Below are 12,272 nucleotides of genomic sequence, written 5' to 3'. Positions count from 1 at the left end.
CACAAATTTGACTGTATTCAAATGCTTCTTTCAAATGCTTTGGTAGCCATGCATACAATCAGAGTGGTTTCAATTTTAGTTTTGCACAATTCACCGAGGCCGATTAAACCTTCTGTATGTTTACAGAAGATAAACATACCTTCTGTATGTGTCATTATATGAACCATGACAAAAAAAATACAATATTTTAGGCTGGTTTGTAGGATATCTTAGTTAATTATCTTTGACTTTCTGTCGATCTGACGTATCCATATCATGTGGCACAGAGGCCCTTTGCCTTTTACCATATGGCAGTAGGCTGAACAAGGGGCCACGTTAAACTTGAACACTATGCACAATAAGGCAGGATAGGGCAGGTCAAAAAACAATGAGAAGCACTCACTGGCAAAGAGGCAGCAATCTGAGCTCATCAAGTCTCAATGACCAGTATTCAAAGTTCTTTTGGAACTTTAACTCAAATTGTTAAAATTCCAAAAGAACTTTCACCAAAACCAAAATGAGAGTAAGATCATTTCACAACATCCAAGATGGAATCAATGATTATGCGCACACTATAAAAAGGGAATTCTGAGAAGATTTCAGGTTGCCCACAATGATGCTTTGAGAGTACTTCTGAAAAGACCAAGATGGGCCAGTGCATTGAAATGTTTGTGACAGCCGGAGTCGGCACTCTTAAGGGTGTACTTAGAGATCTGATGTTTGAGCTTATATATCATTTACATTAATTGGAAAATAAAATGATCATGGCATTAGCAAGCCCACGGGTGAGCTCTACATGATACTATTCACAGCTGTGGAGAAACTGGTACACAGCAGATTTCAACAAGAGACTGAGCAGTTCTAACTATTTCAAGTGTTAAAATTACTCAATCTGGTGCTAAAGAGTTAAATAAACACCAATTAAGAAAAGGACCAAACAGACTTAGCACAGTGTTGGTTTAACCGCAAAATATGCCATGTGCAGTTGTCTGTTATTACGTTTCATTAACTTCATGCTAAATTTTATGTAATCTTGTTTTTGAATGGTTGTGGTTATGTGTACGGATATCTGTTTCGCCGTTTTTTTTTTTTTTGGTTGGACCTTGGATGTGAAGTAATGTTTGTAACCATATAACCATCCATCTATACATATATACAGAATAAGGTACCCTGTAGCACATGTGGTACTCAATTCAGTCATGCATGTTGCAATGTTGTATTGATCCAATACTCTCTAAGGCTAATGAGGAGTCTATAAAAACTTTATACCAATCAATCACATGACACAGATGAAAAGAATTTGCTACTAATACGGGGATTCCTGCGCACTTGTTTTTTAAAGGGAATGATCTGAATACAATCAGCTGACACATACCACAGGTTTTTCTGCTAATGATGTTCACTTTTAAAGAGTTCTCAGCAGAATGGAGGTGTTTTTAGAGGCTTACTTTGCATTCTGTTTACTGGAAGTCCAGTGGAGGTGAAGATGAGTAAGGAGCTGGTGGAACAGATAGTGAGACAGATGTCAGTCTCTCATTAAAGATGCAGCATGGCTTGCTTCCTTTCCTCAGATCTTGGAGAGAGAAATGGAGCATACGGTTTCTGGTCTGACTGACTGCTTGCAGAAATCTGATCACTCTGTGATTCATGAATGCCAAATCAAGCTAAATATATTTATATATATATATATATATATATATATATATATATATATATATATATATATATATATATATATATATATATATATATATATATATATATATATATATTTAGCTTGAATAAACATTTCAGAACATCTTGATGATTGTCTAAATACTGAGAATCATTTTAAAAAAAATCACAATTTCCCTAGAAAGCAGCGAGCTTCAAAGTACTAATTTATAACAGCTTCCTCTCTCCAGAGATGCTAAGCTGAGGCATGTCCTTAATGTTCACCCTTCACACTTCATGCTGCTTCTAACAAGACAGAGAGGTGAAAATTAGAGACTGGAGTCAGCAATCTTCCAAACAACCAATGGCCTTAACCCCTTGTAGGTCTACAAATCTCCAGTTTACAGAGCCAGAACTGGTGAACTAAAGCACCTGCGGATTGGGTACAAAGTACATGACTGCGGCAAATTGGTACAGGATCTCCCAACATGATCACTGGAGTCTCTTCATGCCTCCAAACGACTATTTATCGGACATGAAATAATTTCTTTTTTCATAACACCCGTCACAGTATTTTCAATGACAATTACCGTTAGAACTGGAATTGCACATTTTCAAATTGATGTACAGTAGATCTTGCAATATGGCGTTCTTCAGTTCTAAACAGCTGATGCTGCATAGTAAAAAAAATACAATCAAGATATATTTTATTTTACTGAGGTGAACCTATTCGAATATAAGGCTAACCCTAAGCTTATATCAGATGCATCTGATATTGTTTTACAGTGTGAAAATCCCCATTTCCCCTCCTACTGACCTTGTTTTGCACTTTCCCTTCGTAATTACAAAAGCAAAAACAATGACAATCGGGGCAATCTGAGTGAAAAGTTGAACATTTAGCGCCCTCTGGTGTAAACAGTATCTTTTAACACTTAAACTATGCATAAGCAGTCTTTAAAATAAATAAAATGATATGAAACTTAAATTAAATAAAATGTTCTGCGAAAAAAAAAGTATTTTAAAAGCAAATAGAGCATGGAAAAAATGAAAAAAAATAAATAAATTATCCGACATTTACACCTAAGACCATGCCACCCAGTTACTCACTCACTCACTCACTCACTCACTCACTCACTCACTCACTCACTCACTCACTCACTCACTCACTCACTCACTCACTCACTCACTCACTCACTCACTCACTCACTCACTCACTCACTCACTCACTCACTCACTCACTCACTCACTCACTCACTCACTCACTCACTCACTCACTCACTCAATAAATAACTAACTAGGAGGATGCATCTTTATATCACTAAGTGATTCTGTTCCAATTAAATGGTTAGCTTGATCATTCATAGTCGTAAGAGAGTACTAAAATTATAACAGAACTACAAGCAACATATAAAACACAGTTTCACATAAAAAAGGTTGACTTAGAACAAACAGGGCAGGTATAAGCCACATGGTAAAATACAAGGTAACTCTATCAGCGAAGGTAAAAGAACCATCCATCCATCCATCCATCCATCCATCCATCCATCCATCCATCCATCCATCCATCCATCCATCCATCCATCCATCCATCCATCCATCCATCCATCCATCCATCCATCCATCCATCCATCCATCCATCCATCCATCCATCCATCCATCCATCCATCCATCCATCCATTTTCTTGTACCCTTGTCCCTTAGTGGGGTTGGGAGGGTTGCTGGTGCCCATCTCCAGCTAACGTTTCGGGCGAGAGGTAAAAGAACACATATTGATAATCATATTGATAATTTCGGTAAGATTTTTTTTTTAGGTTGATTAGTTCTTGCAATCCCTGGTGGCAGGTGTGTGCATCTAACCAACAGAGGTGGGTGGCACCTAATTACAATTGCTCAGTTAAATGTACTTGAGTACATTTTTTGAGAAAAAAAAAAAACAAAACTTTTAGGTGGAGTTTCTGCACTGTACTTTTTTACTTTAACTTGAGTAATATTATTATGAAATATCAATACTATTAAGGGTCTGACTACTCATCCAACAAGTAACCCCAAAGACAGACGTTCTTTGAAGCCGAAGCTCAGAAGCTTGGAAACTGCAGTCCCGAGTTTCCAAACTCGGCACCATATGAACTGTAGTTGAATTAATTGTTGTTTGTCATTATACACATGTATAGGGACATGTGTATTGTCAATACATAGAGATATTTCAAAATTTTCCCTTGTGATTTTGATTATTATGGCTTGTAGGTGATGAATACTGGAGTTTAAGCGTTTCAAAACATTAAAATAAAAGTTAAATATTGAAAACTTGTGGTGTCACACACTCAAAACGCCAGTATTTTTTTCTCACGTACAGAAGACAGTCATTAATATCCTACTCAATGAGAGTAAGTCACAAAGGTTTACTCTCATTTACAAACCTCATGTCAAGTTATATTGACTCAGTGATTTATGCTAAAGGAGGCCCATCTACGTTTTTAGAAATGTACATAATTTCATAGGTTTGACATTTTGGTTTACAATATTTTTTTTTATTTTATGAAATAGCATAATTTTATGAGAAACTGAATTTTTAGGTTTTCATGTAAGCCATAATCATCCAAAATCATAAACAAGAAAGGCGTTTCACACTATGTCATATAACCTGTTGTCCATGAGGTGGCGCCATTGTATCTTAAATAATTAGTTTACAGTAGGTTTAAAATTTACTCTAACTCCATAGATTTCATTACATCTTAAGGATGAATTAATGTTACAATAACGTACATAATCAGGGTAAATAACTAGAATGCTTAAAGATTTCTGTTGCAGTTCTTTTCTTGTTCATTTTATTCCTTGGAAAGCAATTTGTAATAAAGTTTAGCGGACTTTCTTTGATACACTTGCCATTTTTTCTCATAACAGGGAAAAAAAAGGTAAGTCATGTCGGTAAAGTGAGTGCCAGAAAAGTAATCTAGTGACATTGCGGACGTTACAATGACCACATAACATTTTCTCCTTTACTGTAGAGGTTTACTTTTACCCTCCAAATATCATATCTAATATACATGAAGTGAAAAGTCCCATAAGTCTACTATAGTGCCATTTAGTGTTGATGTTCAGCCGACATATAGAGGACAGGGAGGGGAATATGCGCAGCACTTTGGAAACAGGCACAGCCAACATGCAGTCAACTGCTGCAAAGTGCCAAACGCGGGACAGACTGGCTTCAGAAGACACCACTCCTCCTCTGTACGACACCAAACCTCCCCTGTCTTTGCGGCGCGCTTTCTCTCATCCCAACCGATAATGTAAGACTCAGTTAGAAAGGTCTGTCAGATGTTCGCTCGAGCCGTCGCTTTTCACGTTCGCAATTCCGTTTTCAACACTGCCAGACAGCTTACGGTCAGACTACAGCTGGTCATCTGCGAGGATACCTGGTGTGAGATGCGGCAATGTCCCGAGGAATATGCCCACGCGTCAACTCTTTTGACTCCGTCAGGATTTTGGCGTTGGTAATTTTCGCAGTGAACGCAATCGAGGCGGATAAGCATACCTGTTATGAAGTGAGAGCCGCTTTCCAGCAGCGATACATCGGACCGCTTCACCTGGTGCCGGAGAAACCATACAAAGGTAAGTCTGGTGGAGAAAAGGAACGCCTCAGCGGGCGCACATGTAAGCATCATTTAGTGAGTGGCATGGCATGCTGTTTTTTTTTTTTAAATTTATTTACGTATTTAAGCAAATATATCCAAACACCCATAGGTTAGATTAAACGTGTCTAGGTTAGCCTTAGTAAAAGTTTGGTTTTCTTAATATGCAGGGGTCAAAAGTGCATATGACATCTAGGAGAGATGGGAGTGAAGGAGGGAGCACCAAAGCAACAGATATGGATTGGTCATATTGGATGTTTAAAATGACTGGGACTGTCTCATATTGTGATTTCCTTAGGTCAGGGCATGCTGACAAATGAGTGAAAAATATTTTTCTTATTAAATTGAACATTTTGTTTTTAAAATGTATCTTAAATTTAACATTTAACAAAATGTCATCATACATATATCATCATATATATGACTTGGTAAACGCATAATATATGCTGACATATATATGACATCATATATGTCATCTATGATGACTTATGGTCATATGTCATCATAAGTTGAAGATTTATGATTTCATCAACTTAGAAATCATATGTCGTTACTCTGAAGCCAGAGCTACTTTACTCCTTGATCATTTGCCACTTACCCGTGGCGCTGAGACAACCTTTTCAAGTAACAGCTTGATTATTGGAATTCAGATTATACAAATGTTCTAATCTGTGTTGTCAAAGAGGTCACAATAATAACTGATTAAATAGGATATATGACTTGGTTAATGCATTTCAGTAAATCAAACTTGCAAATGCTAGGACACAGGTTTCCCTGTGGTGGTGCTTAGTTGACATCCACATGTTTTATTCTGTTTCTTACGCATAAGGGGAAAGGTCTTCCAAAACTTCAAGTCAAATGAAACAAAAAGGATGAAAATAAAGATTAAGAAGTTGATCAGTCTGCATCACCGCAAACTGAAACGTTGCTAAGAAGCCGGTGGTTGAGATTTTCTTTTTTACAACTGTGTTTGTAAAGAAATCACAGTTCATACACATTCTGCACTTTTGCCAGCATTATTCTAAGAGGCTTTTGTCTTGATTATTATTGCATCAATAAAACCCAAACCCTTGTTTAAGGTTTTGTGGGGTGGAACTTCTTTTAGCAAATCAAACAAAAGGAAGCTTTGTAAGGCTTCAAATGGTTTTCAATGTTTTTTATTAAGCAGTATTCCATTTAGGGAAGTTTTGGCTTTGGCATAACAATGGCAATATTGGTTGACAAAACTCTGCAAGCCAAACATGTTATAACACTCAGTGTCATCTTTGGTTTGAGATTCAACATGTTCTTTTAATTTTTTTGCATGTTCATATTACCAGTAAATATAATCATGATATATTCATCCATCCAGCTACTCATCCGTTATCTATAACAGCTTTTCCTTGCAGGGTTGCAGGTGGGCTGGTGCCCATCTCCAGTGGTCATTATACTGTCTATGATGACATATTGCTATATGTCATCATATGACCCAGGCTGGTATTTAAACTTATGACCTTCTTACTGCAGGACAACAACTCTAACAACTATGCAGCCCACGATATATTCACTTAATTCATAAAATTCATAAGACATAAGAAATAATACATCTAGAGAAGAAAGAAACCCTCAAAAGCCATACAAAACCACCTGCATGTTTAGGGAAGATTTTTTCTTAATCAAAGTGACAACATGAAAATGCACAGGGTTTACAACAAGTTTCAAGATATGATTGCTATTAATAAAAGTTTCTTAGTTTTCTGACATGTTACCCAATATAACATTTCAGATTTTGGCAAATGTTCTGATGCTACAGTACATCCTCTTGTTATTATGAAGACTTCACAGAAGAACACACATTGGGAGCCCTGCAGTCCATTAGTTTGAGGCTGAATAGAACATGTTCAAAAAGGATTACTGGGAATTATGTCTTGGTTTGGTACTAATCAGGGGCTACAAGTGTGGATTGTTAATTAGGAAATAATAGAGAATATTGCACTGCCATCCCGACAACGATACTACCGAGTTCATTCTAAATTGTCCCAAGGTGTCACTTTGTTGTTGTAGGACTGTGTCATGCAAACAATGCTCAAGAATGCTTGTAATGTTCATCATTTTATTAACAATCCTTGTTTCCACGATCATCTCTATTGCTCTAGAACAGTCCCTAGAACGTAGCAAACCTTGTTTATTAGATATTTTGAGCATTTTAAAAGTCAATGACTCTGATGGTGCTAAATTAGCAGATTATGGCAGAAGAGATTGCACTCTCCACAACACATGCATAAATGGCATCCAGCAACTTCCCAAAAACACTGAAGTGTTTAAGTGTCCTCAAGAAGTACAGTTTGCACTGTCCCGTCTTGTACACAGTTTTACTGATGCTGTCACTGTAATATTCATATTCCTTCACCACCTCTTCTTCTGGAATTAATTCAGCATTTGACCTAGTCCTGGTTTTCCTGAAAGCTAGAATCATCTCCGTTGTTTTGTCTACAGTCAAGATCAGATTATACTTTCTATCATATGATAGAGCACAATATGAAAAGTGTTGGGGGTCCTGATATGTGCACCTGCTCATTAATGTTGCCTCCGTTTCAACTCATCTGAAATATAGGACTGTAGTTGACATGTACTGTAATTTGAGCTTTTCATATGTTGATCAGTAATAGCATTAGTAAAATAACAAAGTTGTTACTGTCACAAGTGCAACCCAAACCAGATTTCTTCCCTTAGTATGCTTCATATCTGACTGGCACACTGAACAGTCCATTTCCAATCTTTTCACCTACCAAAAAAAGCAACACAAAAAAAAGTCTGATTTTTACCACTTCCATGTGGTACATAATTGGATACCCAGCTGATCGTTTTCAAAAAACTCTCCAGTCAGAAAACTTAAGGCACATTTCATCCAGATGTAAACAATGGCTAAAGCAAGAAATGCTGACATTTTGAATCAGTGGAAAGACAACAAAGCACATTTAAATGAGTTTTTGGGGTGACAGTTTCATGCATTGCTCAACAACTTTAAATTCGATTCATACACGGCGTCATTCTCTATTGCTTCTGTAAACAGTGGGCTGTGGTGTGATGTCTATGATCTTTGTTCTTCACTTCCTATTTACTAATTGGGGTATTTTACATAAAATTAAATATTTAGTTCAATATTTTGCCTACCCAACATTTTCAGCAGAATAATTTGAGGCAATATCCAGGTATAAATTACAGAGCTACTGCCCTTCTAGCACTGACGATTTTTCTTCACTAGGTGTAAGCAATTGAACACTGCATTCTTATAGGAACAACTTATGTTTGACTTTCACTCTTTGTATTACAACTACTATTCAATGCAGTTCCCAAATACCGTATTTTCCGGGCTATAAGCCGCTACATTTTTTCCTAAGCTTTGAACCATCCGGTTTATAGTCCGGTGCAGATTTTATGTGGAACCACCAGGGGGCTCTTTAGCAGGAAGTGAATCATTGGAAGTCCATCCATCCATCCATCCATTTTCTTCCGCTTATCCGGGGTCGGGTCGCGGGGGCAGCAGCTTCAGAAGGGAGGCCCAGACTTCCCTCTCCCCAGCCACTTCTTCCAGCTCCTCCGGGGGAATCCCAAGGCGTTCCCAGGCTAGCCGAGAGACGTAATCCCTCCAGCGTGTCCTGGGTCTTCCCCGAGGCCTCCTCCCGGTGGGACGTGCCCGGAACACCTCACCAGGGAGGCGTCCAGGAGGCATCCTTACCAGATGCCCGAGCCACCTCAACTGGCTCCTCTCGACGTGGAGGAGCAGCGGCTCTACTCTGAGTCCCTCCCGGATGACCGAGCTTCTCACCCTATCTCTAAGGGAGAGCCCAGCCACCCTGTGGAGGAAACCCATTTCGGCCGCTTGTACCCGTGATCTCGTTCTTTCGGTCATGACCCAAAGCTCATGACCATAGATGAGGGTGGGAACGTAGATCGACCGGTAAATCGAGAGCTTCGCTTTTTGGCTCAGCTCTCTCTTCACCACGACGGACCGGTACAGCGCCCGCTTCACAGTAGACGCTGCCCCAATCCGCCTGTCGATCTCCCGCTCCCTTCTTCCCTCATTCGTGAACAAGATCCCCAGATACTTAAACTCCTCCACTTGAGGCAGGACGACCCCCCTGACCCGGAGAAGGCACTCTACCCTTTTCCGGCTCAAGACCATGGCCTCGGATTTGGAGGCACTGAGCCTCATCCCGGCCGCTTCACACTCGGCTGCGAACCGCTCCAGTGAGAGCTGCAGATCACGTTCCGATGAAGCCAACAGGACCACATCATCCGCAAAAAGCAGAGATGCGATCCTAAGGCCACCAAAACGGATCCCCTCAACACCTCGGCTGCGCCTAGAAATTCTGTCCATGAAGCTAATGAACAGAATCGGTGACAAAGGGCAGCCTTGGCGGAGTCCAACTCTCACCGGAAACGAGCCCGACTTACTGCCAGCAATGCGGACTAGACTCTGACACCGGTCATACAGGGACCTAACAGCACATATCAAAGGGCCCGGTACCCCATACTCCCGGAGTACCCCCCACAGGGCCCCCCGAGGGACACGGTCGAACGCCTTCTCCAAGTCCACAAAACACATGTAGACTGGTTGGGCGAACTCCCATGCACCCTCCAGGACCCCGCTGAGGGTGTAGAGCTGGTCCAGTGTTCCACGACCAGGACGAAAACCACACTGCTCTTCCTGAATCCGAGGTTCGACTATCCGACGGACCCTCCTATCCAGGACCCCTGAATAGACCTTACCAGGGAGGCTTAAGAGTGTGATCCCCCTGTAATTGGAGCACACCCTCCGGTACCTCTTTTTAAACAGGGGGACCACCACCCCAGTCTGCCAGTCCAGGGGAACTGCCCCCGATGTCCATGCGATATTGCAGAGTCGCGTTAGCCAACACAACCCCGCAACATCCAGAGCCTTAAGGAACTCCGGGCGGATCTCATCCACCCCCGGGGCCCTGCCACCGAGGAGCTTTTTGACCACCTTGGCGACCTCGTCCCCAGAGATTGGAGAGCCCAGCCCAGAGTCCCCATGCTCAGCTTCCTCAACAGAAGGCATGTTGGTGGGATTGAGGAGGTCTTCAAAGTATTCCACCCACCGGCCCACAACGTCCCCCGAGTTGAGGTCAGCAGCGCACCATCCCCACTATAAACAGTGTTGGTGCTGCACTGCTTCCCCCTCCTGAGACGCCGGATGGTGGACCAGAATCGCCTCGAAGCCGTACGGAAGTCTGTCTCCATGGCCTCTCCAAACTCCTCCCACGCCTGAGTTTTTGCCTCAGCGACAACCCGAGCCGCATGCCGTTTCGCCCGCCGGTACCCATCAGCTGCTTCTGGAGTCCCACAGGCCAAAAAGGCCCGGAAGGCTCCTTCTTCAGCTTGACAGCATCCCTCACCGAAGGTGTCCACCAACGGGTTCGAGGGTTGCCGCCGCGACAGGCACCAACAACCTTGCGGCCGCAGCTCCGATAGGCCGCCTCGGCAATGGAGGTACGGAACATGGTCCACTCAGACTCAATGTCCCCCACCTCCCCCGGAACGTGTTCGAAGTTCTGCCGGAGATGAGAGTTGAAGCTCCGTCTCACAGGGGACTCCGCCAGACGTTCCCAGCAGACCCTCACTACACGTTTGGGCCTGCCAGGTCTGACCGGCTTCCTCCCCCACCACCGGAGCCAACTCGTCACCAGGTAGTGGTCAGTAGACAGCTCCGCACCTCTCTTCACCCGAGTGTCCAAGACATACGGCCGCAAATCCGATGAGACGATGACAAAGTCAATCATCGAACTGCGGCCTAGGGCGTCCTGGTGCCAAGTGCACATATGGACGCCCTTATGCCTGAACATGGTGTTCGTGATGGACAATCCGTGACGAGCACAGAAGTCCAACAACAGAACACCACTTGGGTTCAGATCGGGGGGGCCGTTCCTCCCAACCATGCCTCTCCAGGTCTCACTGTCATTGCCCACGTGAGCGTTGAAGTCTCCCAGTAGAACAAGGGAGTCCCCAGGAGGGGCACTCTCCAGTACCCCCTCTAAGGACTCCAAGAAGGGTGGGTAATCTGAACTGCCGTTCGGCCCGTAAGCACAAACAACAGTCAGAACCCGTCCCCCCACCCGTAGGCGGAGGGAGGCTACCCTCTCGTTCACCGGGGTGAACCCCAACGTACAGGCGCCCAAATGGGGGGCAACAAGTATGCCCACTCCAGCCCGGCGCCTCTCACCTTGGGCAACTCCAGAGTGGAAGTACGTCCAGCCCCTCTCAAGGAGACTGGTTCCAGAACCAGAGCCATGCGTCGAGGTGAGGCCGACTATTTCTAGCCGGAACCTCTCAGCCTCGCACACTAGCTCCGGCTCCTTCCCCACCAGAGAGGTGACGTTCCACGTCCCAAGAGCCAGCTTCTGCAGCCGAGGATCAGACCGCCAGGGTCCCCTCCCTTGGCTGCCGCCCATAGCACAATGCACCCGACCCCTTTGGCCCCTCGGACAGGTGGTGAGCCCATCGGAAGGGGGACCCACGTCTCCTCTTCGGGCTGAGCACGGCCGGGCTCCAGAGTGAGGCCCCGGTGACCCGCGTCCGGGCGAGGGAAAACGCAGTCCAAAGTTCGTATTCATCATAGGGGTCATTGGAAGTCAAAATTGGAAATAAAAGAAGAAAATGGCCATTAAAATGGAATTTTAATAGTGAATTGAAATTTGAGAATGTTGTTGATCAGTTAAATAGCATTGAAGGGAAAAATAAGATTTTTTTGTCTTTTTAAATAATACTAGGATCATGAGAATTTGAGGTATAGATATTAGGATCCAATAGATGGCAGTAGTGCAACAATAATGGAAGCAAGCTGCCTTTGAAATCTAAATAAGAAACAGAAGAAGAAGAAGAAGAAAACGCCTATTTTCATTTAGCACATGCTAGTAGCAGACATGAAGGATCATCACTTTTACTGTTACAGTTACCGTTCGCAAACTACCGTAATCAATTCAGTTAAATCTAAACTTGGCACCTTTATAT

At 42.7% G+C, this 12,272-nt stretch overlaps 1 protein-coding gene across 2 annotated transcripts in view; it reads left to right on the top strand.

The window, feature by feature from the left end:
- The first annotated feature begins 4,749 nt into the window (after window positions 1–4,749).
- The window catches only part of gpc5c (glypican 5c), a 100,514-nt gene continuing 92,991 nt past the window's right edge, over window positions 4,750–12,272 (top strand). Inside the window, exon 1 of one of the 2 annotated variants that reach the window (XM_008433801.3) lies at window positions 4,750–5,241. In XM_008433801.3, the coding sequence (XP_008432023.2) occupies window positions 5,064–5,241 (178 nt within the window). In that variant the 5' untranslated portion in view covers window positions 4,750–5,063. The remainder of the gene's footprint in view (window positions 5,242–12,272) is intronic. The other variant, XM_008433800.3, reaches the window with a different exon arrangement.

Source organism: Poecilia reticulata, chromosome 17 (genome assembly GCF_904066995.2).
Source record: "Poecilia reticulata chromosome 17, P_reticulata-male-v2, whole genome shotgun sequence".
NCBI classification, from domain to species: domain Eukaryota; kingdom Metazoa; phylum Chordata; class Actinopteri; order Cyprinodontiformes; family Poeciliidae; genus Poecilia; species Poecilia reticulata.
This window is presented reverse-complemented; position numbering and strand designations above follow the sequence as displayed.